The 27,949-nt window shown below is 43.5% G+C and overlaps 1 protein-coding gene across 1 annotated transcript in view; it reads left to right on the top strand.

Moving 5' to 3' along the window:
- The window catches only part of LOC111845668 (coiled-coil domain-containing protein 91), an 88,790-nt gene that overhangs the window by 59,173 nt on the left and 1,668 nt on the right, over positions 1-27,949 (top strand). The window contains exons 10-13 of the mRNA XM_072710349.1: positions 1,449-1,541; positions 2,221-2,289; positions 2,863-3,039; positions 9,140-9,253. Coding sequence (XP_072566450.1) covers positions 1,449-1,541; positions 2,221-2,289; positions 2,863-3,039; positions 9,140-9,253 — 453 coding nt within the window. The remainder of the gene's footprint in view (positions 1-1,448; positions 1,542-2,220; positions 2,290-2,862; positions 3,040-9,139; positions 9,254-27,949) is intronic.

Raw genomic sequence — 27,949 nt, 5'->3', positions numbered from 1 at the left:
CCCCAGGAACCCACCCAGGCGCCTCTTTCTGATGCCCTAAAACACCTGATTGTCCACTGCCCCCGCCCCCCGACCCCCGACCCCCAATTCTGGAAACTTCCCTGAAGATGTTTGGTTATTCAATCAGGACTTAATCGCGGCATGCAAAGATTCCCATTGCCCACCAGCAAACAGAAAATTCATTGTGTTCTCTATAGCCCCCCCATACCTAACGGTGAGGAGATGTGGGAAGCACATTGAGCGGGGGGGGGGGGGGGGGTAGCACACGCTGGTTCACTTTACCGGATACTCTGAAAAGAAATAAACACGTCGGACACGTGCCTCTCGAGGCCCCTGTGGGGGGGTGGGGGGGGCTGGGGGTGGGGGGGGCTGTCCGGCTGTATTGACAGCTGCCCCAGCCAGCGAGGTGGTCCACAGAAACAGAACCCGGGGGGGGGGGGGGAGCACAGAGCTCTGCCGTCGGCACTTTGTTGCTGTTCCCAGGTAGCCAGGGTGTCTCTCGGGGGGAAAAATTAAACAAATAGTTCAATACCAAACGGCTTTGCACTGAGGACTAGGAAGAGGCGCCACTGGGCTGTTCCCACACATGTTTATTGACCTTCTGTTAGGTGTATAACGTCTGACAGGGAGGGAAAGGCTCATTCGTCGGCCCCCCAGTCCTCGCCATCCAAGCAGCTATCTGCCTGTCCCTGGGTGTCAGAGGATTGTAATAACCCTACCTTTCAGTCTTCCCCATGTCAGCTATCGTAACACACTCGGAGAAGAGGCTGGCTGATAAAGCTAATCTGGAGATTAACTGCTTGTGAGACATTCCCTCATGGCCGTCACAAGACCTCTGGGCCCAGGGTTCGAGTCTCTGTGTGTGGAGTTTGCATGTTCTCCCTGTGTTGATGTGGGGTTTCCGCTGGGATACACTTTGGACCCCCGCAACCCTGCATAGGACAAGCAGGTATACTGTAGTAGGATGATGGATAGATGTTCTCTTGTGTAACAGCAAAGGTCCGGTTCACCGACCATCAGCCTTCGAACCCGCAGACTAAGCTGACACTGCTCACTTTGCAAGATTTCAGTTAATCCCCAAAAAACATCTTGATTTCTATTTAGCTGTGCACTTAACTTCTTTTCTCCTAATCATACCAGCATGGATGATCTGTTTTCTTTCCTCTGAAGGGCATTGTTTTCTCATTTGAGCATATTATGGTGTCATCCCGAAGAATTTGAAATGATCGTTATTTGGGGGAAAAAAAGGACTTTTTGAAACTTGCCGGCATAGTTAGCCAAGGCCTGTAGCAATCATCTGTATCCGCATTTCACCCGAGATGGCCGGGGGCAGGATCTTCGGCTCTGTACGTTCTTGCAAAAATCCATCTGTAAATTGAATTTGTTACATTGGAATATAAACCCATTTATGGAGGGGGGGGGGGTCTCCACATCTTATTTCTTTCCAGCATCAAAGACTCTTGGATCTTCTCGACGCTGAGAGAGATGCCTTAGAAGAGAACGTAAAAGAGACTTTGAGTCAACAAGCCCAGCATCAGAAGGTACTGTTTTCAATACAGAGACTGTTAGCATTGGCTTTGTTAAAAAAAAGACCCGCATTCAACTGACTCCCCCCCCCCCCGGCCCCACCCCGTCGGAGTCGCGGGGAGCTTTCGCAGCCCGGAGCCACGCTTAACGCATGCGTGTCCTTAGCTCCGGTCGTGATACTTCTGTTTATTTTCAGTGTATGAAAATTTCAGTTCGCGGAGAGGAAACAGGAAACGCTACTTATGTCAAGGGAAGGCTGCTTTACATTAGCCTGCGGGAGCCGGTCGATTAAGCTGCACAAAATATGGTCGCGCTGTGTGAAGGGTGGGTGTGACCAGACTGAATTTGGAAAGAAATTGTATAAGTAAATGCATGAAGAATGTATCTCCTGATATTATGTTGCAGACTTGCAAGGCCCTTGGTAAACATGCCTGGTTGATAAATATACATTCCAGTGCACTAGCTTCCTGTCTCTCTCCAACGTAAACATCTGGTTTGATATGAAGTGTAAGCTGTCCTTAGGATACCTACATGTAAAGCATGAACTGTCCTTAGGACTTCAGCGTTTGTCACAAACTGTGTCTCAGTGTGAGATTACCCAGCCTCCCCTGTGAGCTTTCTGCTAGCATCACAAATAACTATATATGGATTCCATGCCTGAGAATACTGAGACCACAGTTGTGTTTGTTGCAGGAGTTGCTGGAAAAGTGCTTACAGGAGGAAAAGCAGAAGGCTCAAGACGCAGTCGAAGAAGCTATTAAGGTAGAAGGCAGTCTGCCATCTTGGATACTGTTCCTTATGACTGACTGACTAAAATCGCTCATGTGCAATCAGATGCTCCCCTGCTGTAGTTTTTATGTCTTGTTTTATCTCTGTCAAAACTCTTCTTCTGTCACAGCTGCGCACATAATGCCATGGGATGCTCAAAGTACATCTGTGTGGCACTTCCTTTAAGATAATGAGAGGGATGCCAGAATGCTCAGGTTCAGGGATTGTCAACCCATCTGGACACGGACAAACGTGTGCGGGAAAATGTTTTGTTTGAGGGGAAAAAAAGACACAGGTTATGTTTTTAAATTCCATGTCCTTGGTAAAAAGTACATTTTGATAAAAATGTCCATCAGAATTTGCCATGGTGTTGAACGCTGCTTCTACGATGTGGAAAAGGCAGGTTGGCGAATCAATACAGTTGATTAGTTGTATCAGTGCAGGATTATCAGGACTAATCAGATTAGTTGATGAGTTGTATCAGTGCAGGATTATCAGGACTAATCAGATTAGTTGATGAGTTGTATCAGTGCAGGAGAAGTGATGAGTGATCTGGTGCCGTTGCAGGCCCAAGAGGAGCGGATGAAGGAGGCGGTGCTGGAGGCGGTACGGGAAGAGAGGAGGCGGGCAGATGAGCGGTGGGCAGAGCAGAGGACGGAGTGGGAGGCGGAGCGTCTCAGGGACAGGGAGACGCTCGCTCGGGCCATAGAGGAGGCCCTGACGGACCAAAGGAGGATCAGCAAGGTGGGCGATTATCCCGCGCTCTCTGTTAAAATGCTGCCTGCAGTGCTGCCAAAAATAATGCAGAAGGCAGTTTAAATGGAGGATAATGACCGTGACACCTCCCTTAATAATAAAAACACATGCCTTGATATCCTGTGACCGGAGAAGGAACTTTTTCAGGGGATTCTGTCTCATAAATTGACATGTATAGATATACTTGAGACATTTTTTTAATAATTGTCCTTTTCCTTAAAGAGAGTGTGTTATGTGATAATGGAGGGTGACCCATTTCAGTGCAAGTTCAGCAATAGTATCTGACCAAACCAATCAGGCGCATACAGTCGCTGAAAGGGCAGCTCTTTTATTTCAGCATGACAGAATTCATCAAGTTGGTAGTAATGACCTAATTCGAAATGTTAGACAGGTGTAACCAGATCTTTACGTGCAGAGTTAACCAGTCACCCTGCTTTTCAGATCACTCAAATTAAAATCGCTGCAAATTCCCAGGGCCCCCATCTTCACCCTGCTTTGTAGAGTTGAATTGTGGGGATTTGATTTTATTGGTTTGTGTATCTCTGAAAGCTGCAAGCCAGTGTTTTTGTAGGGGGGGGGGGTTCTCCTGTGCTAGTGAGCCGCTTTAAACTCGCCTGTCTGGCAGAATGATGCCAGTTATGGTTCCGCTCTGCAAACCTCCCAGTCATAGCTGCTCGATGACAGCAGATAATATAATTCTTACTGTTGATTTTGATTTAAAGAACATATAGCTGGCAGGTCCAGACACAGTCTTGGGGGCTAGTCTGGACTGGTATGCTGTCTGGGAATGAAACGTTATTTAAAAAAAAAAAAAAAAAAACAAGATTATGATTCAAAAAACAGTGCAATACTTTTCCATACATTTCTGACGTACAAATGCCTGTGTGACTTAATTTTTTTTTTTTTTTTTTTTGCTTTTTCTCTCTCTTTTAGCTTTCAATATTTTAGTGATGAGTGGTAGAACAGTTGGTTTACCTGTCAGCTGTCACTCAGACAATCTCTCTTAACAAATGAAAAAACATCGAGTTTGTAGTTTTTAAGGTGACCTATCCTGTATATACACTGAGTTGTTTGGCGATGAACTTTAACATGAAATTTTAATAGTATAACTATACCAAATATTTGGATGGATTACTTGAATAACAATGTGAGATTTTAGCAGTAGTGCCGCAATTGACATCAATCGTAGGCTGAAATTTGAAAGACTGTGTTGGGTCTGAGTGCTGGAGTTATTGTGGTAAACTCAACAGCGCTGAAGACGATGGGAGCCTGTGGTATTGTGGGAAAACAGCAGCACTGAGGCTGGATAATTGAGCGCCTTAAGTAGGTCGAGCGAAATACTTAAACGGAGCAGTCGGCTGAGTGCTTGTGGCAGTCGCTTATTTAGAAAGAATGGCTGTAGGGACGGAAGCACTTATACAGACCCTTCATTATGTTGTCAAGCTTTACGAGCTGGGTAAACCAACACTGGAGTGATAATTGTAATATTGGGCATTTTAACAAATTATTTTCGAATTTGTTTGCATGCTGATGAAACCAGTGCTTCTGGTCGATTTCTATGGCCAGAGGCAGATGGACACAAGTCCTGTCCGTGACACTTGTTGGATTTCAAAGAAATGACCAGCTCTTGAGATGGTTGAGTTCTGTACTGATTAATTTTTATATATAATAGTCAAAACAAAAGAAGTATAGAAGAAAATGAAATAATGAGAACTCTTGGATATGTAAAAAAGTGTGTAGGTTTGTTTCAGTGTCTTAACACATCTGGGGTCATCCCCAGAGATAAGGTGTTCTTAAAAATATCAGTCAAACACCAAATATGTGGAAATTCTAAACTGGAAACACAAAGTAGCCGAACAGCTACCTGCAATGTTTGCAATGCCATCTTTTCAAGAAGAGGTTGCAACAGAGCTTCATTTAATACAACCCTGTTTCCAAAAAAGTTGGAACACTATGTAAAATGTAATGATTTACAAATCTATAAACCCATCTTTAATTGAAAATAGAACAAAGACTACGCATCAAATGTTGAAACTGAGAAATTGTATTGCTTTATGACAAATATATGCTCAATTTGAATTTGCCAGAAACATGTTTCAAAAAAGGGGTATGATTACCACTGTGTTGCATCACATCTACTTTTAACAACATTCTGTAAACATTTGGGACTGAGGAGACCAGTTGCTAGAGTTTTGAAAGTGGAATATTGTCCTATTCTTGCCTGATATAGGATTTCAACTGCTCAATAGTCTCCTTTGTTGTATTTTTTGTTTCATGATGCGCCAAATGTTTTCAGTGGGTGACAGGTCTGGACTGCAGGCAGGCCAGTCTAGCACCCGGACTCTTCTACTACGGAGCCAAGCTGTTGTAATACACGCAGAATGCGGTTTGGCACTGTCTTGCTGAAATATACAAGGCCTTCTCTGAAAGAGACTTGTCTGGATGGCACCATATGTTGCTCCAAAACCTGTATGCATCATTCAGCATTAACGGTGCCTTCCCAGATATGCAAGTTACCCAAGCTGTGGGCACAAATGCAGCCCAAACCATTACAGACGCTGCCTTTTCAACTATCTGCTGAGAACAAGCTGGATTGTCCTTCTGCTCTTTAGCCCGGAGGATACGGTGACCACGATTTCCAAATAGAATTTGAAATTTTAATTTCATGTTTTTTATTTTGCCTGAGTCCATCTACAATTAGCTTGGACCCAGATGGTCGGCAACGTTTCTGGATCATGTTTAGATATCATTTCTTCTTTGAATGGTAGAGTTTTATCCTGCATTTGTGGATGCAGCACCGAACTGTGTTAATAAAAAATGGTTTTCGGAAGTGTTCCTGAACCCATGCAGTAGTTTCCACTATAGAATCATATCTGTTTTTAACAGATGTGGAGATTTCAGGTCCAGAGAGTACAAATCCAGACCAAGATTTTGTTTCAACCAATGAGTTCAATACTCTGTGACTGTGACTCTTTGTACTCAAACCTCCCCCTCTGGTTTTTAATGCAGTGCCGCCTGATGACCCGAAGATCACAGGTATCCAATATTAGTTTTCGGCCTTATCCCTTGTGTACAGAGATTTCTCCAGATTTCTGACTCCTTTAGTGGTATTATGTACCGTAGATGATGAAATCCCCAAATTCTTTGCAATATCACATTGAGGAACATTATTCTTAAATTATTGCACTGTTTGCTCACGCAGTGTGTCAGAGTGGTGACCCTCTCCCCATCTCCACTGCACAGAGACCCTGCCTCTCCGGGAGGCTCTTTTTACACCCAGTCATCTTACTGACCTGTTTCCAATTAACCTAATTAGTTGTGAGATATTCAACCAGGTGTTTTGTTTTCGCATTACACAACATTTCCGGTCTTTTGTTGCCCCTGTCCAGACTTTTTTTGAAACGTGATGCTGGCATCAAATTCAAATTAAGCATGTTTTTGTCATAGATCAATATAGTTTCTTACTTTAAACATTTGATATGTTGTGATATGTTCTATTTTCAATGAAATAGGTGTTTCTATGATTTGCATTCTGTATTTATTCACAATTCAAACAGCATCTCAACTTCAAGGTTGGTGTTCCAAAAACAGTGGATCAAGACATGCCTAATTGTCTGAAACTTTATTAAAGTTGGGTCGTTGTGTCCCTCGATTATCCATCCTTGGGAACATACTCTTTTGTTAGGTGTCTACTCAGCTCTCCCTTATCCTGGAAGGATGGATTAGTGTAGATACTGCGACTTTCTTTCCAATCTAGATGTGCTCCAAAACTCATGCCGATCATGATTTTTTTTTTTTAACCTTAGGATACCCTGTCACCCTCAAGCTACTACACCCTTCATGTTAATTTACCGTTTATATATCCCCTTTTTCAATAAGAAATGTTAACTGAAGATAAAATGCATAAAATAAACATTGCTGAGTCCCCACTCTGCCGTAGGTCTAAAATCCGCTCATTGACTACTTACTACTTTTCATGCTTCTTGGCTCAGTTTTTTTTTTTTTTTTTACCCTCCCATCTGTCTTGTTTTTGCATGTTTTTCTCTAAATTTAATAATATCATCATGCATCCTCGTCCTCCGGCAGTGTTCGCGATCAGCTTCATGTGGAAAACCCACCAATCATGTAAAGAGACATCATCCCGAGGAAGACTCAGGAGGCAGGAATGTATCTGATTGAGATCCCTAGCGTGGGTTGACAAGCAATGACCATAGCTCACTCCGTGCCTCTGATCAGAGACTGGGGGTCTCTACTGTTCAAGTCCAATAACCATTGTAAAAGTGGCAAGTCTGCAGTAGCATGGGCTTCTTATCTGTGCCTTAAAAGCCCATCCACAAGCAGAAACTGTCAGTCAGTTGGAAAATGGCACCTGCTCTGTATAAATGTACCCTCAAACCTGTATAACACAGATTTATTAAAACTGATATCCCCAGCAAGGCTAATATTTTTTGTTCTACCACTAAATGTCGGAGATTTATCATTCAAACATTCTAAGGGTTTATGTAGGTACTTTTGGACCCAAGTCTGGTGGGTTTGATGCACAGCCAACCAAAATATTGTGTCCGTGCCAGGAGTCTGCTCTGAGTCCACCATCAGCAAGCTGTGAAGGTCTGCCTAAAGGCCACAGGGAGTCCTTTTGCCCATGCTGTGAATGAAGGCCTGCCTAAGTGCCACAGGGAGTCCTTTTGCCATTGCTATAAAGGCCTGCCTAAGGGCCACGGGGAGTCCTTTTGCCCATGCTGTGAATGAAGGCCTGCCTAAGGGCCACGGGGAGTCCTTTTGCCCATGCTATGAAGGCCTGCCTAAGGGCCACGGGGAGTCCTTTTGCCCATGCTATGAAGGCCTGCCTAAGGGCCACGGGGAGTCCTTTTGCCCAAGCTGTGAAGGCCTGCCTAAGGGCCACAGGGTATGCTTTTGCCCATGGTGTGAAGAAGCCTGCTGAGAACCACCACCCCCCCCGACAATCCCCTGTTATCTACTGCTCTTTTGACTTGTAGAAGAATAATATCAGGGCAGCTGCCTATCATCTTGTGAATATTGAAACGTTTTCAAACAAGGTGACTGTTTCAACGCATTTGGAATCAGATGGGGAACAACGCATGATTGGTATTAAGTATTTCTCTATCCAACTATCATAAACACCAGCTCATGTAAACTTTCCCACCAAAGAATGAAGGTTTTTTTTTCCCCTGGTGCTCGTAGAGACGGGACTGTTTCCCAGTCTCGCTGTAGTAGGGTGCCAGCCTGCATTTCTGATCTTGGGCCTTCTTGTATTATGTAGGTGGCACTTGAAGGCTCTGATAGATGCAGGACAGGTAATTAGCGCCAACTAACCAATGTTAGTGCCACTGACTCTGGGCTGCGTGTCAGAAGAATAACATTCAGGCTAATGTTATCCTCATCATAATCGCTGAAATCACAGTGTGAATTCCGTAGCAACTTCCTGGCTACTGCCTTGTGCTTTTAGATTGGTCAACAGAGGCTTCCGTTTGTGGATAACAGACGTGCTTCATCTAAGCAATTTATACATACTAAGTATATTTACGGTTAACCAGAGATGTTAATTCGTTTTTGGTAATACTGCCGAGTGTCCAAAAGAAACGAAAGAGCCATTTTGAGCAATTCCAGAAGTCTGCTCAGATTTCTGTTTATGCTTGCAAACATAAAGTATGTTAGGGTATTAGACATGCAGATCCCTTACCATACCAGTGCTGACCTGCCAGAGTAGTCGCAGACGGTCATCGGGGTGACCTTGGGCGAAGCTTATCTCACCTGTCCAGCTAATGGGATGTTCTCTGCCATGCCAAATGACAGCGATTAGCTTTCGGCATGCTTGCCCTTGTTCATTTTGTCGGACACATCAGCCCACTTGACTGAACGACGTGGAACAACAGAGAACTGTCAGCAATTTCTCCAGCCACTTGATTGGTTTTGTAATGAAAGTGTAGTCTAGACGATGCTCCACTTGAATAGTGTCTGGGGGTTTTTTGGCGAGCCTCCACATTTCGAAAGACTAGAACATGTGTTTCTCTCAGGAGGGATGCAGCATTTAGCTTTGTCAGCATCGTTAGTCTTTTTCCCGTTGCAGGAGGCAGTAAAGGAGGCTATAGCAGAAGAACGACAAGCAGGGGAGAGGAGACTTGAGGACATCGTGTTGAAGGTTCGAAATGACCTAACTGAATTTATGAAGGAGCAGAAAAACGTAAGTACTGTATATGGGCTGCGTGGTGTATATGATCTTGACCCTGGTCAGGATAAGTGGGTGGAAGGTGACTGGGTGGATGAGTGAGTGGAGGAATGGATGATGTAAACACTGTAACATGTAAAGGTCTCTGTTCCTTGACAGTAAACTCTGTCATTGGAAAAAGGCTGGCATTTTGCCTTTGGTTTCTTTGAAGACCTGGGATTTCGCTCCTCCTCATTCTCTTTATATGGTTGAATGCTGCAGTGTACTAAAGTATTCAGCGTAACGGAATTTTTTAATGGTTCTCCATTCCACATATATCCCATGATCGGTAGTTTTATGTTTTGTAACCAAAGGATCGGTAGCTAAGGAGAATATAATCAAGGCTGCGTAATGCAGTTCCCTCTAGGCCAAGTTCTCAAATTTGTGTTCTGAGTTCTTGCGATCTCGGCACCATTTCAACCAGGCCAGGCAGGAGGACCAGGTCACCTGATCCACCCTCGGCGTCTTCCCACACTTCAGCCGAAAGCGGGTTCTGTGCAGTTTCTCTTCATGTCTGACCGGATCCGGTGCACCTGACACGCTTGGGTGTCTGTCATTTCGGTCCTCTGCCACTGGTGGCTTGCGGAGGTGGGTGGGCGGAGCCTCTGCATCGTACCCAGGTGTCAGTCCGCTGCATGAGTTCGGGTAGCTGACTTTGCTTCGCAGGCAAACCAACAGAACGAGCGCCAAAACATCACAGACCCCATTCTAGATGAGAGGCAGGTCATTGAAAACAGCTGTCTGCCCCTGGGGGTGGTTTTTGTTCTAGTATATTCACACACCTCTCTCTTTATCTTGGCGTGCCACTTCTGTTAATCCATAACTCCAGGGAAAAAAGCTGACTGATTGTTTTTCCTACATTTGCAGATTTATCATTTCATAATTTTCTTATCTGATGAGGGGTGTCCTTCATTAGTGTTGCTGATTTTTGTCTCAGTTTTTAATCTTGTATACCAGTGAGTCTGGTATTTTGGATGTTAATTGCAAACGGCAGTCTCAATGAGACTTCAGGCACTAAGTGCAGTTCCTTGATGGTAAGAGCTCACATGCCCTTTTAAGCTTTATTTTTGTTTCACTGTACATTACTCTGTTTAAGGAAAAACTCTCAGAATCGTGGGTGGTACATAACCATAACTGGTTTATTTTTAGAGTCTTACTTTATTAGCCTTGTAAGTATAATTAGTCATTGGATGTACTAATACTGTACCACGATGGGATTTAAAGAGTAACTGGAATTTTTATATGGTTAACAGCAATGTTTGTAGCAGGACTCCAGGTTTCACTGAACCTGCATGTAAAGTTGGCACCTCCTGCTTGTGCTGTGGCGCTGTGGTGGCAAAGAGGGATCTTTTCGAATGAATAAAAATACCAAACTGGAAGTTATGGCCATGTGTTGGTGCTGCAATAGGTGGTGGTTAAATGTTTTTTTTTTTATGTGGCTAACCACTGGATTCTGTGGAATCTATATATATATAAACAGCACCCAGACATCACATTATTAATTGACCTTTTGGGGAAAATTACTCCTATGACGTTAAAATAATGAAAACCGCATCGATTGGGTCACTAGCCTAGCACTGAAGTGTATTTGCTTAACCCTGATGTCACTGGGGCTGAGTTCAGCCTGGACGTGATTAACTTGCTTTAATCCCTCTGCTCTTACAGGGTAAGGGCCCCTTTACATGAGGCAGCCTCTAAGCTGTAGTAATAAGTAGATTCATAGGTTAGTTCTCCATGTTCTGAGTTTTACAGCATCCCTCTGAGGACAGGAAGTCCACACTGGCCTCACGCACACATTCGCTGCCCCTTTGTACTGACAGTGCCATAAATAACAAAGTACTTTTCCTTGTGTTATCTTTATTAGGCGTTATGTGAGGCTTTGAACGTTCTGGTCTAAATTAATTAAAGCCAACGTGCCTTTGGGCCAACCTGTGTGACGCTTTGAAGCGAGTTTTTACACATAAATAGTTCTGTACATGAGAGAAATCGACGCTTATTAAAATACACAGAAACACATGTTTAAGGGCTTGCTATGCATGTCTAATAGAAAACATGATGGAGGGAGTGATACTGTACATAGCAGAGGAGTTTAAACAATGGATCCATTTTAGCATGCCAGGTTTACCCTTTGTTAACTTGCACATTGTTAAAAAAAAAACGGTACAGCCATTTGAGGAGCTCAGGCAGAGAGAGGGCCCTTTTTCTGTTCTGGATAAGTCTCATTTAGCTTAAACTGGGATCCTGGTAACTATAACCAGTTGGTCTCATGGTGGTAATATGGAATCTGGTTGGGTTTAACGCCTCTATTGGTTCCAGCGATTGCACCCTGGGGATATTTCAGGTGTTCATGAGTTGCTGGCGTTACGGTGTAACGGCGTTAACGACTTCTGTACTGTGGAAACTATAGAACAAAAATATCTGGAACCTATAAAGCGCGTAAAACTCAACGCTTTCGTGTTAATCCATGCTATTCTCCAGGTGTTATTCTTCTGAGCGGGTGGAGAATGCCCTTGTGTTCAATAGAAAAGTCTGTAGCACTTCTTAACAAGCATCAATGCCTGAGCCAGCGAAGGACTCCCATATGAGGGAAGGATGGGGAAGTACCATCTCTTCCATCAGAAGCTGAAAGGTTCCTTTCTGAGTGCCAGGGAAGTGGTACGTGTTTCTGTTAGATAAAAAGGACGAGAATTCTTGTAATGTTGAGTCAGGCTCTTCAAAGGAGTACCCACCCACTCAGTATTGTAAATAAATACTGTAAATAAATTCTATTTGGGTGGCACATTATTGAGTCAGATCTAAAGAATTCAGACTTCAAGAGTTCCCCGTGCTAAGATGTTTTCCACAAAGCCGTCCTTATTCTACGAAAGCCGCACAAGGTACAGTGCATTGGCATTTAGCAATACAGTAGCACAATACAGCCGTGTTACTGTTAACATTACATTTAAACTGTGATATTCTGAGGTGAAGATGAGGGAAGATGAGAGATCAGCTCAATAATTGGGCATCAGTCGCCATTTTTGTAAAAGATCTATAGTAAATTCATGCCATTTTGTGTGTGAAATTCTGTGATATATAATTTTTTAAAGAGAACACATGGAAATATTTTTCCATTTCCTCCATGATAGAAATTTAAAACATGAAGTAAGGTGTAAAATAATTTTTGTCTGGTTTTGAAAATATGAAGAAATTAAGGTGTAAATAAATTGTCTTTATGGTTTACAGGGTCTCAGAGAATCCTGTTATGCAAGCCTATATCTGTGTATCCACAGGCTATGATTGATCTGACTATGCCTTACTTAAGGTGATCCGGTAGAAGAACCGGGGGAAGTTTCTCAGAAAGGGTTCAGAGCAGTTCAAGAGATTAGAGGTACTCATGTTATCAGGCATAGGCCAGCCAGCAGAACTGCTCTTATTTTGGGCTGGAGTGGACTGAACATAAGGGTTAGAGCCTCAGGTATTCATGGTGACATGTAATCACCCCCCACCCCACTCTCAAAGATCTGTTCTCAGGCTCTTGGGGAACTTGCAAAAGCCCGTCAGCTGAGCCAAGCTGGGACAATGAATGACAGCGGAATCTGCAGCGGAAAAGCCTGCAGAGATAAATACCAAGTTACTATGGTATCATCATGTTCACCACTGATGGTCAAGTGGTTAGCAGTTCAGTGTTGTGGTACGTGAAGCAAACGCATAAGATTATGCACAGGCCAAATGAGAAGCTAAAATGTCCTACAGATTATAATGTAATAATTTATTGTGGATTACATCATAATTTTAGAGATACGATTAAGTGTGTTCGCCACTGGATTGTAATTGACTTCCTAACTGTTAATGACGTGTCATTTCCCCCCGCAAATATTTAAAAATATTGCGTTTAATCAGTTGATATGCAGGTGATTTTAGCTACTGAATTATTGTTCTTGCACATACCACGTTTGAAAGCTGTTGCTCAGTTGAGGAACCATTGGCATTGAATGTCATCCTGTTTCTTGCAGAAGTGAATCACATGGTCTGCACCATATCAGTCATGTACATTGCACCTTCCCATCACAGCACCCCTAAAATACTCTGGAGTTGACTGTGTAAACAGCACCCTGTGCTGATCCATTTCATTTCTCTGTTGCGTGTTTCTCATGCTATTTAGCAAACAGCCAAGCAGAATAGTTGTCATCTTGTCCTTAATTTTGCTTCAGCAGAGGAATGCTGAAGCAGAGTCAGGATGAGGCTTCTCCACGTCCGTGAGTGTTGATGTTCCAAAGTTCCGAAACAACTATGAAATTGTTTTTAATGAGCTGAACTCTCTGACCTCTGGAATTAGACTGTCAGTGGAGCTCCTTGAATTCACTCGCACAGTGTGGGATCAGTGCTGATGCGTTTCCTGTTAACCCTACAGCTAATCTTTGGCTAAGACCTGTAACATTTGCCCTCTGCTCATTTTACCTGCTCCTCACATTGAATTTGGAGATTGATGTCTCTTCACCACATCAGGTCTTAGAGGCCGTTTCTCTTCCAGTCATTATTCTTGACAACCTTTAATCGTACTGTCTTTTATTTGTGTGAATCTTTTGTCTGTGTGAAGCAGCTCTCTGTCACTGTACAAAGGTCAGCCTTGAGCCCCACATCAGTCCTTTCTTAGGGCAGTCAACTGAAGTGGCATATACAATGTTTATAGTGTTCTTTTTGTGGCTGCCTATCATACAGAGTATCTCATAGCAACAAGGAAGAAATTTGATGATGTTTAAACGGCTTTGTGAATTGACAAAGAATATTTCTTGGTGAATCCGCATAAAATATCTGTCAGCATGAGGTCCCTTTGATTTGTTTATTTCCAAATGCATAAGTGACCTTTGAGTACAAAAAGAACAGTTTGTTTTGAATTGAATATGTAGCTGAAATCAGCCAGGAAAAAATGCTTTAATTAACATAAAATGAGCACAACCCAGGTATTCAAATAATATAAAAATCACGGATCAGCTAAAGTATATTTGAAATGCTCAGCTGTAGACCATCTTAATTTACAGAAAACTTTAAAAAGGCATTAGGACGACTGTCAGCTCTGATGTCCGTCACCATTTGTAAATGGCCTCCTTGTTTGGTGAGATCATCCTGGCTCTGCAGCCCCGTGTCACCTTGTATGCTCCTCTGTAATACTTTTGTAAACTAAATACAAATACTGTAAATCTTTATATGAACTTGGACTGGCAGTCCTGAGTATATTCCCTCAAATTGCCTTGTTAAATCTTTCTTGTATTTATATTTAAATTATGTAAAACAAAACAAAATTAATCCCAATGTAAACGGATATAAATTAGAAGTTCAATTTGCCAAACATTAATAAAAGTAATAATAATAAAAATAATGTAATTGTTGGCATAAAACCAGTGCAAATATGCAGAAATAAAACAAAACAAATAAAAAAAAATTAAATCATATTTTAATATTCTTTTGTCATGATTTTAGCCCTCTTTTTTACCTTTTCAATAATCGCTAGGTTTGGAGATCTAGTCAGATTTTCACATCTAGACATTTATACCACTGCAGAATGGTACCTCCTATGTTGAGTCAGGGGCTCTGTGCTGTAGTTGGCATTACTCACTCGGTTATGACTGCTGTCGTCGTGAACAAATGATACGGAGAGGATAACTAATTTAGGTTAGGGTTACACAATATGGCTGTCTGGTGTAAGCTCCTTTTACCAAAGCAGTCACACTGGGGAGCAGTATGTGACTCAGTCACATTTATGCATGTCTCCACAAAGACTGCAGTGCTCATTACTCAATGCACAATAACTGAATGAGCTAATTAATAATGGGCATTTCTGATTAATTTCTTACCTCAATGGGTATAATTTAGAATATTTAATATCTGAATTAAGGGGCAGACTCATTTCGCCAATGTTAAATAGCTGTCTCTGCTAAATATGTGTAGTTTAATGCTTCTGAAAATTTTTCCACTCATACATTGTTTTTTTTTTGTTTTTTTTTATCCAGTCTTTATTGCTTATGTATATGTGATGAGAATAACAGTGGTACTCGGTAAATTATATCGACGTGTGAGTCTGGCTTTTGTCGTGTTCAAGAGTTTTGAGAGCCTGGCTTATTTTGTCAGAAGTCGCACAGCTTGTAACATTCTGAAAAGTCAGATTCATGGATGATTGTTCAGCTATAATTTAAGCTGCCATGAAGATATGCCTGTGATATCATAACGTCAGCGCCCGATTTTACTGGGACAGTAAATAATCAGCTGCAGTCATCGCATGGCTTTTTCAATCACTGAGCCATGAAAGCAGTTCTTATATAAATGTCAGTCATTTTAATTTCCTTTAAAATATTCTCCGCTCTAACGAAGACCAAAATGCAGCCAGGGCTGTGGAATTTTGAACCTCACCAAGCGAAAAATCAATGACTTATGTTTTCTTGTGCTTAACAAGCTTAGCAACCTCTGTTTGACAACAGGTATCAAACAAAACGGCAGTTTATCCCCAAAGACGGGTTCGTCCTGATGAACAACCCCTTTTCCATAACTGCTTTTCCAGTATAGGGTTGTGGTGAGTCTGGAGTCTGTGCCAGGAAGCAGAGGGCACAAGGCAATGGGCACCCTTTATGGAATGTCAATCCACTGGATGTAAATTTAGTATTTCTTTAAAGGAAGCAGATCTGTCCAGCACATTTCAACTTCCCTGAAAGTTTATTACTCTTCATGTTTGTTATACCTTTGATTTGTGTTGCAGTTGGTTGAGGTAGCATTCAGGGACAGCTGGCATAAAGCAGTCGGGAGGTTAGCAGTTTTCTCCTTTTGACACTCAATGAATGTGCTGTTGTAGCCCAGTCGCAAGAATGAAAAGAGCACTTTTCAGAGTAGCATGTAGCCGGTGAGTGCTTTGGTGAGATCTTCCAGATGTTTGGGTGCATTAGCCAGGCCGCCCCTCGCATCCTGACTGCGTGACAGAGTGTTGCAGCTCGTGAGATGTAAAAAGGCCGCTTTGCACTCGCTGCGGGACTGACCACTAACACATGGGCCCCATTTAATTTAATGGCTGTTTCAAAGACAACAGGGCTTTAAACGTACACGATGTTTCGGAAGATGATCATTACCACTGTCAGCAAGGGTCCCAAACACACTCATTTCTTTATAACCATGTGCCAACATTCACTTTAAAGCGATGGTTACTTTGTATACACTTCAGGACTGCTATATTATATTCGCAATCAGTGTTGCGTGGCGGAATTGCTAATCATATTTAAAAATGTCGAAGTAGTGTGGCATGAAGGCATCATCCAAAAACATGTCCAGTGAACCGGTGTTTCAAAATTTCCCATCAGTTTCATAAATAAGGGCTTAAAACAGAGCATTTCCTGACCTCACTGGTCAAAATCGACTGTAGAGAGTATCTATTGACAGTGCTAACACAATTCCATATGGTGATTTTAGTTCCTGCCCATTCCCAGAATTCCCCCATCCCTACTAAGGGTTGTGCACTAAACATGCTTCAGGGTTGCAGTGAGTATATAAAAAAGGAATGTCATTCTTGTGTTATGTTAACCAGCCACACTCCATGGAGTTAAGCTAGAAGTAATGATCATGGCTGTTTAGGTTTGGAGTATTCCTATTGGACAGTCATGACTTCTTGCTTAAATTAACCCAGCATACTGAGGAATCCTGCTTCATGGAACACCCTCTTCATATGTATTGCCTTTTATGTACATAGACAAGACTTTTATAGGCTAGATCAGCGGTTCCCAAACTAGGGTACGCGTACCCTCTGGGGTACGTAGGGGGTGCGCGAGGGAGCGGGGGGAATCACGAATTCGAACAACGAGACAGTCAGTAATTCTCACAACAGCGGAGTCGGTGACCTCGAAAAAAGCCGTAAAACACAAAATACAGTCGTGTTTATGTCATATGTTTTTGTGCTTATTAAATTTAAGTGTTTCCAAAGATTAATCCCACAACAGTAATAAAATAAATGTCTTGCTTTAACATAAATACTAAAAGAATAGATCGCTTTAATCGCTATTACAGTTGGGTATGGGCACGCGGTCTTATTTAGAAAACATACAAAAAGAGACGCATATAATGTTTAATCATTCGTTAATTTGTATTTGTCCGGTCCAGGAGGTTAATTTTGGGGATCGTTAACGTGATAGATCACCTATCTTGATTAAGCCTGATTCGGTTCGTTATATATATTATTAAAAAGTCAATATTAAGTAAGAGTGAGAATATGAACAACCATGGGAATTATTTTTACAGTGAAAACAATTGGTATTAATTATATTGTATGTTCTTGAGTAATCGATAAAATCAGTATATGCAAGACATCAATCTGTAATAGTGGAAAATATGTCCAGTTGATATGTCCAGTATGATCTAGGTCTGTGTGGTCAGACACTGTGCAATAAACAGAATTTTTAGGAACATGGCAAATGTTCACATTGCAGCATGGAAGTAGGTTCACTGTCACAACGCTGACCGGGGAAGCAGAGGCGAGGAGACATAGGATCGGGGAAATGCGGGGTTTAATGAGCAAAAGGAACACACGCTAGCGGTAAAGCAGAATTACAATACAATGACAGGACTGGAGAAACAAACGGAAACACGGACTAAATACAATGGACTAATGACAAGTTTGACAACAATCAGGAACAGCTGGTAAACACGGGGAATCCACACAGGGTTAACGAAGGGGCTTGGCACACAGAAGGAGCGGACAATCGGGGCATGACACTCACTGGAGAGCTTTGTCACAGATAACTTAACTGTCTCTAACAGCGTCTAACCGCACATTAAATAAAGTCCTGCGTATTTTTCTATTCTGAAATTCTGCCATGGCATGCACCAGTATGATGCTGGTGCAACTTTCCCAGGACCCTAGTCAAAAATATCTGCCACTCTGGTCGCGGAAAACAAGCGCTAACAGAAATATATGAAAAACACGGGAGCGGTAGAAGATTTTTTGAAATTTGACGGGAGTGGGACGGTACGGAAATGACATCCCACGGGACTGAACGGGATGGGAATGGGTTTTGAAAATTTGGCGGTTAAATTGGACGGGAACGGAAACCCTCCAACGCGAATGGGATGGGAACCAAAAACCTTTTCCGTGCCCATCCCTACTGTGAAATTCTCCCACCGGATAGCAACAATCTATTACTAAAATATATTATTAAATTCATTTGGTGGTGAGAAATAATGGACTGTTCAGTATTTATTTTTATGCATGCGGTATTGCAATCTATTTATAGACACTAATTAAGAGTCGTTGGTAGCAAGGGGGTACGCTGCTGAAAAAAGTTTGGGAACCACTGGGCTAGATGAATATTGTGTTGCAAACAGGGGCGTTGCTAAAGATTTCGGGCCCCATGAAAGCATATCATATTGGGCCCCCAATCCAGGTATTTTCCAAATTTTTAAAGGCCCGCCCCTGTCACTCTGGGGCCCTTGGAATCGTCCTTACTCCCACACCCTTACGGCGCCCCTGCTTGCAAAAGTTGGTGCTAGAGAGGAATAATTTAATTGAGTAGATGTATCGCTTATTTAAACATTTATTTCTGCATTTATTCATCTCATGGATACATATGTTCTTCAAGCAACAAAGATTTAGCAGTAACATTACAAGTAGATTAAAATCAATTCAAAATTTACGGACTAATGTAGGTGTGGAAAATTAAAGCCAAAAAACAAAGGTAAAGAACAAAAGAAACTTTTAGGAGAGAAATGCATCCTCAAAAGGCATTAGACGTGAGAGAACATGGATGTTCTGGTGGCCAGGTAACGTCATTGGGCACAGCCCAACTCATCTGCAGTCAGGTGTTAATTACCAGTTATGGAAAGCAGTCTCTGTTGGCTGGAGAGAGACGGAGAGGGGCTGAGTGTAAGTCCTAACCCCGGCCTTCCGGCTCTCGCATTTACACTGTCCGTTGGTCCTTTTCTTCAAGCCAAAACAGCCGCTTTGGCTGCTTGTTCTGCTCTCCCCATTTATTAAATCCCAGCAGTTCCAATCAAGTCCACCATTGGCTGTCCGGGCGGAAGCCTTTACCGGAGCATAGACAGATGGTCGGTTTCCGAGGCCTGCTGACATCATACGCATATCTTGTGATTTTGGAAGGTTTAGATGGACCTGTTTAATGCTAAGAGGGAAGAGGGAAGAGGGAGTCTCTCGGGGCCACAACCTTAAAGCGACCGCGAGGAATCGAATGCGTAAGAGCGTCCCCCCCCCCCGTGTGTGTGTGTGTCACCGAGGTACTCGGCGAGACCACCCCGCTCAGTGAGGGGGCGAGAGGGAGCTGGAAGGGAACAGGGAGCACCGTCTCCATGGTAACACAAGGGGAAGAACATCAAAGATGGGCCTGGCAGAGGAGGAGGCTGGAGAAGCCATTATAAGCCAAGACAAGGAAAGTTGGAGCGCCACGGTGGAGCCCTGGGAGGACAGGACATCTGACACCGCTCCCGTGTGAGGCTGCGCGGACGCTTGTTCTCAAGCATTTAATATCGAGGCTCTCCTGCAGGACCCGAGCTCTGCAGCCCAGCGGGGAAGTGCAATGTCAGCGGTGAAGGCATCGTTCTGCAAGGTGACACAATGCCACTTGGATCCTGTGCTTTAATTACTGACTTAGGCTAAATCAGAGCCTTCATTTTATGCTGTGAAATGAGCATATTAATGCTGTTTTCATGCACAAAATGCTGCTAAAAATGAGCTATGAGACCTAATGGTCAATAAGATGTGATACAATCTGTAACTTGCACACTGGAGGTCTGGTTGCTGTAACAGAGATGAGCAGGCCCTTCGTTTAACCCCCCTGCTGGAAGTCAGGTTAGAAGGAGGTAATTAAATAACCAAATCTAGCTGAATGGGGCTGGACTCGAAGCTCGGTGACGGCAGTGAAGACGTTTAATAAATGTATTACCCCACACGCAGTCTGACTGGCCCTAGGACCTTCCCCATACACTGGCCACAGCAAACTCGGACCACAATTCCACTCTGCCAGATTAACCAGTTTCAACTGAATTTTTTTACTTAACCACTAGACTTAATTTAGTTAATTAATGGAGCTGGCAGTGAACTTTAATGAAATGGCTGGGGTAAGAAATTTGGGAACCGCAAGAATTTTCTTCTAACCATCCAATAACATGTCAGTAATGTTTTGGAGAACAGAACAAATCCTTAGTTTTTATTGTTATTCTAAACAAATAAGCACTTGCTTGAAACATTTTCTTTGAATGGCTAAAACTTTTACACCGTACTACAGTATATACAGGCAGTCCCCGAGTTAAGAATGTCCAGCTTACAGACCACTCGTACATACCATACCATATTACCATAAACTACCATAAAGTCCATTATATTAAAAAATGTGGGTCAAATACAGTGGTTCATAATAATAAATACACAAATGCCTCTCTGTGACGCTCATGAAAACATTGAGTGGCTTCAGCTGTTCATCAGCTCGTGATGCAGTACAGCGCCGTATGTAGATACTGTTATTACTCTATAACTATTATTTTTATGTTCTGTATTAATATTTTTCCGACTTCACTACAAATTAGATTTAAAGATTGACTTAAGGAACAGATCTTGTTCATAACCTGGGGACAGCCTTTACAGTGCCTGACAAAAGTCTTGTCACTTAACCAAGTTGTAGGAACAACAAATAATAACTTGACCTGTAGTTAATCAGTTGGAATCAGAAATGGCTTATAAGAAAGGCAAAGCCCTCTAGATTATGCTTATTATACCAAAATAAAGTTTTTCATCATTCATTGAGTTTTGTCATGTAATTAGGACAGAAAGGTCAACTTTTGCCTGGACAAAAGTCTTGTCATATACAAAAATAATGTAGAAATTATACATATACTTTATTTAGAATACACAAACATGCTACAATAACATCAGAACATAAAGTCATGGTGCCTTGGAAGAAAGAATTAATAACATGTATGACTTCCATGAGCTTGGAGGACCACATCCATACGTCTTGGCAATGACTGAAATAACTTGTTGATGAAGTCATCAGGAATGGCAAAGAAAGCAGTCTTGCAGGACTCCCAGGGTTCGTCTAGATTCTTTGGTTTCGTCTTCCAAGCCTCCTCCTTCATCCTACCCCAGACATGCTCAATAATGTTCATGTCTGGTGACTGGGCTGGCCAATCCTGGAGCACCTTGATCCTCGTCAGTTTCAGGAACTTCAATGTGGAGGCTGAAGTATGACAAGGAGCGCCATCCTGCTGCAGAATTTGCCCCCTCTTATGGTTTGGAATGTAATGGGCAGCAAGAATGTCTTGATATTTCAGGCTGTTGATGCTGCCATCCATTCTGCAGATCTCTCGAACACCCCATACTGGATGTAACCCCAAACCATGATTTTTCCTCCACCAAACTTGACTGTTTTCTGGGTGAATCTTGGGTCCATGCAGGTTCCAACAGGTCTCCTGCAGTATTTGCTATGCAGTTCAATGGATGATTCGTCAGAAAAATCAACCTTCTGCCACTTTGCCTCTGTCCATCCTTGCTGCAAGCTGTGGGCCTTGGCAAATTCAACACGCTTTTTGGTTGTGTTCTCATTAATGCTGGTTTCTGTGCTCTAATTCGGCCATGGAGACCACTGCGTGCGAGAATTCAAGAAACTGTTCTTGTAGACACAGCGGTTTCTGGTGACCAGTTCTGATGTCGCTCTGCTGCAGTTGAAAAAGGGTTGGCCCTGGACTTTCGAAGCAACAAACGGTCCTCTCGAAGAGTTGTCTTACGGGGTCTGCCTGACCTGGGCTTGTCATGAACATCACCAGTTTCTTCATATCTTTTTTTAATCCTCTCCACTTGATGTTTGGATACATTAATGACGTCTGACACCTCAGCAGACTTGGTCTGTGGTTGAATCTTTGGCATGTTGTCAGAAGTCAGGTTGCACTTCAAGTGAAGGTCTGGTTTGCTGGGGATCTTTTTATACACACCTGGGATTATGTTAATTACAATATTTGTCACAGGTGAACCTCTAATCTGTGATTGGTTGAATCATTAAAAGACATGACAAGACTTTTGTCCTTGCAAAAACAGGTGTTATGGACTTTAACAAGCTGTGAACATCAGGACACTTTTTGACTGTTTCATTTTGCACCCAGTTATTAATGTGAAAGTCCTTGGCATTAAATTGATCCATTTATCGTAACAATTGATTGATTAGAAATAAAGTTATATGCCTTTTTAAGTTACTATGTCCTTATGTGACAAGACTTTTGTCAATGACTGTATAGTACAAAACTACGACTAATTCTGTGGAAGACACCGAAGCATCATGAGGTGAACCAGACAAATTCTCAGTTAAGACGTTTTAAGACACGGGGAAGACAGGTGTAGAGTCTGCACATGGTGGTACATACAAGTCTACCTGGGTGAGACCTCATTGAAAGTTTAAGGACACAGGTACAGCAAACATGGCCTTATGAAATGTTATCCTATGTCATCAGAAGAGGTTACCCTAGGAGTGAAATTCCATGCTGGGGACAGGCATGAAGTCTTGTGAGAACACATGAAGTCTGGTTTTACTCACTCAGAAATCAATACAAAACTTTACAGAATGGAATTTTATGTAGTTGAAAGCCCTCTGTCTGGGTTTGAAGGTCCACGAAAAAACTGACTTCCACACTCAAGGTTTCTTATTGGCCTGACGCGTACCAAACGAGGGCTTTGGAGCGGCCCACCAAGGGGTCTAGGGTGGTGGTGGCCACCGGGTCCCAGGAGCAGACCTGGCATTTCAGACAGGTAGTCTAGGAAGATCCAAGTAGTGGTTTTATAAGTAGATCATACTGCCCGGATTTCAGTCCCAACAGGGGCTGGGTATCCCATAGAAAGGGAACGGCCACTGTGACAACACTGGAAGTATCAAGCGGGAAGCAGATTGACAGGAAGAGGAGGGGTGGATGGGTAACTGAATCTGCCAGAGCATCAGGTTTAGTTAAAAAACAAATCTAACGGGTCTGTGTCATGTTGACAGTGCTATTAGCAAAGGAACAATGATGTGAAAAAGCAGCCTTAGACCAGCACGTATCTCGGTTTTACGCTGGCATAGTTTAAATGAGGAAATCAGACAATATGTACATCTCATAACGGCACGTTCTCTCCCCAAGGCGGTTGATGGTTGTGGTTACACTTTATACGTGCAGAAGCAGTCAGAATTATATGCACTAGTGGTCTTGAGCACAGTATGTCTGTGAAGGTTTTCAGTCACCCCAGTCATGGTATGATTTATAGTAATATGTCAAAAACAGCTGGACTCGCTGTTGGATCTTGAATATGTTTCACCACTCATCCAAGAGCCTTCATCGTCTCATCTGAATGTGGGAAATTCCTTGGAATTTCAACCTCCTTCGGTGATCCAACACCATGATGTCACTAAGACTCCTTAGATCACATGGCAATCATGTGAGGGTCGTTGGAGTCTGGAGGTGTGAATAAGTGTGAAACTTATGATACCATCTTTGACTTACTACCAGATATTCTTCAATACCACTTTTCTGGGCCATTCCTCAGATTACTCTGATGTGATATTGTCCCCATCAACTCAGCAGTACCAAAAAAAGTAAATCTTTTAGTGGTAACTTGAAGTAGAATTTAAATCCAAGTGATGTTTATCCCAAAAGCCCTCAGCGGTTCTAGCTTAATCAGGACCGCGGAGTCCCAGCTGCCTCATTGTGCTACTTGACTACCTATTTGCAAGTCGTTTCGTTGCCATGGTTCTAACGTGTTTTAAATACACATTAAGGTGCTTTTCCAGCAGTCCCTGAAGAGAGCCGCAGCTGTGTCCTATGGGGGCAACACCGGCCTTTAACGAAAGCCAGACAGGCTGCAGGAAACCAGGAAGTTAACCCGCCACACCGCAGTGAGACGTACAGAAACTTGGGCTATTGAATGCCAGAAAGACTTGGGTCACATATGGCGAGAACATACCTCCCATGGCATGATGGAGCTGAGGATGCTTGTTATTACGCAAATATTTTAATTGATCTTGTTCAGTACTGCTGTGGAGGAGCAGTGAACTGCATGTGAGGAGGAGGAGAAGGGAAGCTGCAGATTATTGGAAAAAGTATTGGACCAATAAAACGATACACTGTCTGGATTTCTCTCAGGCAACTAGGTTAAAGTAGGTTACCTATTTTTGGATTTTCTGGCATGAGCTTTGAAGAATGTAAACCTGAAATGGTGATTTGATCATCACCCGACAGTGTGGATACTTTAAATTCCCTAAATTCAAGCCAGTTCCCATTGCTGCTATGCACTCTGCTGACTGCCTGTAAAAACGGCCAAGATGTCTTCCTTTTTTTCTGGCCTACGACACACCTAGAGAAAGTCTTGAGGGCAGCTCTGGGTTCAGCGAGGCGGTATGTGCACAGAAAGGAACACATGGTCTTCTGTGTCCCCACCCACGGTTCACAATCCACATTCCAGATGTCCTAGCAGCTGGTTCCGTTCCAGCAGGATGCCAGACGACGCCGAGGGTCGTTTGACGGCGGTGGGGCCTAGGACATGGTCACAGATAACAAAGCTTGTTGTAGGAGTGTGTCTCCTGCACTTCATCTGCGGCAAGTGTTTGGTGACACGTCGCAGGTCTGAAGGAGCTGTCGCTTTCATCCATTCCCAGAAAGAACAGCCACTTTTAGCCTTTCCCCAGCTATTGTTTACCTGTCCCGCCATCCATACTGTATAACCAAGTCTGGACTGAATGCTGGACTTCCTGTTCCTAACTCCTTCAGCTAAATTTAGGTGTCTTTTTTTTATTGACTCAAACATGAAGAGACCTGAAACCGAGATGCATAAATTTCCCATGGATGGCTTGAGCAGCAGGTGAAGGGAAGACTGGAAGATTTTTAAGTTAATAAAAGACACGGTGCCGCCAAGCGGCCCCACCCTCCTCGTCCTTTGTGTGCCCGTCTTTTACGAGGTGGACCATCTGCAGAGCATTCCTTCCTCAGTTTGGTCTGGTGAAGCATCAGCCATGGACAATAAAAGGCCTGTTGGAGGGCACGCTCCGGCGCTCTCACAAAGCGTTTATCGAGCCGCATTTATTTTTCTTCTTCTGGGGAAGCCCGTAGCGGAGCTTGACGCCCGTGTGCCCGGGTGCCGTCTCGTGGCCCCTGGGAAAAAGCAGCTATTTCTGACCACCGGGTCAGCAGCCCCCGGAGCACCTGTGGTCTAAATTTAAATGTGGGGGGGGGGGAAGGGGCAAGAAGAGCGTGTGTGTGTTTACACCAAGGGATGGAGCAAGGTTAGGTTTTTCCACCCACATTCCTGAGGACAGCTGCTGAGCAGGAGGTGTTTTCCCCCCCGACACCCCCTGGCCGAGGGATATGTGGCGGGCAGATGGGCCTGCGTGTTTTCCTGTTTTCTTCTCTGCCGTTTTTGCTGCCACGTGTTCCCCGGGCTCACGGGGTTAGCCCCCCGAATGAGCGAAAGGCTCGCAGATGGGTGGTGGGGCCCCCACGGCCAGCGGGTGACCCCTGCTCACCGGCTTGGGGAGCCCCCTCGCCTGTAATACCTCATCAGTCAGCCACCCATTGAAACCTCATTAATCAGGCGGCGGTTACACTCAGCCAGCAGGGCAGTGATCGTGGGCTTTGTGGACGTCCTGAGGCTGCACTGAATACCAGTTATTCATACTGGCTGATCCACACCAGCTTTATATAAAAATGTAAATAATAAAATTCAGGTGCAGGCTTCTATTTGTCATGTGGTGTGACTGTCGAAGTGTGTCAACTTTCTAACTTTTGTTATTATTATTTATTAAATGGTATTTGCATGGGTTTTTTGGCTTAAAACGACGGACCTTACTGACCTCACATTAGAGTTTGGCTTTGCTTTTAACAGGTGTGAGTACTCAGTCGTTAGTTTTTTCCACCTAGATTTAGTAGTATAGGAATAAACATTCTTATCGTGACATTAATTATTGAAGCTGTGGCTCGAATTCTTAACATTATGAGGATCTGTTTTCATGAAGTGTTTTTTATGCTTTTTCCTGACTGCCCCCAGAGCCTCTAATGCAGTGATTGCCAATCCAGTCCTCGGGGACCTACAGCCGGTCCACGTTTTTGCTCCTTCCCAGCTCCCTAGGGAGCAAAAACACGGATCGTCTACTAAGATTTACTGCGTGACGACCTTGTGAACAAGGCCGGATTTTAAACCTGAGGTCTTACGCTATGCTTGTAAATGTGATCGGCCGTTTGTTTCTCATTAATGCCAGCCTGTTTACGGTGTTCCCAAACCACCCTGTGGCTGATCTCCGCGCATGATCTCAGTGGTCGCTCCTGTGTACCTTCCCAGCACTGCCCCTTTTGGCTGCCTCTGCCCCCCTGTTCCCAGGTGCCGTCCTCAATCAGCAGATGGAAAGGCAGCCCTTTCTGTTACCGTGGTTTCCCCCATCGTCCATGTGGTTCTGGTTTGGTCCTGAAGCGGACTGTTTTCTTTGGATGTCCAGCACGCCTGTCTGTAGTGTTTCTCAGTTCCCCTTTTGCATCGCCATCCATCAGTTTGACTCCTGCACTGAATCCGCTTCGCTTTTATTTTCTTTGACACATCGGCCTTTTTCCTCAGGAGCGTGACCTTCTGCTCATGTGGGTCTGTCCCTGAAGATGCAGGACCTTCTCATTTATCTCCAGCCTGCTCTGATGTTCTCCCTGACACCTGGGTTGTGTTCGGCATCCTAGTATTGGTGCTGAAATCTGTGTGGAAGGGAAACGGAATTGAGCCGTTTCGGGGCCAATCTGATAGGCTGCTGGACCGTGTTTGTGGTCCAATTAAAAACCATTCACTCAATTTAAAGTGGCTGCATCCTTCTAAGGCTGCTTTCTGAGACTGAATGTGTCACAGTGACACATTTAAACACAGCCAGCGTGTCAGGTATGGAGTTAAGATGGTGGTTCGGAAGAAAGACCTTTCTCTTAATGGATGGACATGCATATGGAAACCTCTGTTAGCTTCACGTGTCTCCGGACCCGATCGAAGGTGCAGAGAGTATGAACATTTAGTTTTCCTTTTCACTGATCATGTCGATAAATGGACGGCAGCCTGACCAGACAATCCGGCATCATCATGGTTGCAATATGGTTCTTTGATGGATTCTCAGTAGAGTTTTATTTGGAAATCCCCCACAATTCTGGCTAGGATAATCATTTGGAAAATGGATGGAAAGCGGAATACTTAAAGTTTTATTTTTCGCCGCTGTTGCAATAGATTTCTTTATTTGCTCATTTTTGCAAAAATATATATTTGAATCATAGATTCAGATGATTGACACTGTAGATGCAAAGGCCTGTTGTCACACGTTGCCGTGTCTCATTTGCGGTTTCTCAGCTTCTCTGAGCTCCTGTGGTTCTCCAGCATCTGACACCTGCATTCAGCCCGTTATCCTCTCACATGCAGCAGATCAATGTCTTCCAGGCACTTAGGGTCTGACGAAGGCTTTTCACTCTCAACAATTCTAACCAATGTCAGGTTTGTTTGTTGAGCTTCAGCTATTTTTGTCCTGACCTCAGGAGCTGAAGGTCAGAGGTCAGGATGAAATGAGGCGAGAGCTGAAAGGACGTGGAGTAGCCCTGGTCAGAGCACTTCATTAATAAAAAAAAAAGGTGTTTTTTTTTTTTTTGCCTGTGAAAGTGATCAGACCTGGCTGGGTGGCGCTCTAGAGGCCT

This window comes from Paramormyrops kingsleyae, chromosome 3 (assembly GCF_048594095.1).
Source record: "Paramormyrops kingsleyae isolate MSU_618 chromosome 3, PKINGS_0.4, whole genome shotgun sequence".
In the NCBI taxonomy this organism is placed as follows: Eukaryota; Metazoa; Chordata; class Actinopteri; order Osteoglossiformes; family Mormyridae; genus Paramormyrops; species Paramormyrops kingsleyae.
Note: the sequence above shows the minus strand (reverse complement) of the source record. Positions and strands in the feature narration are given on the sequence as shown.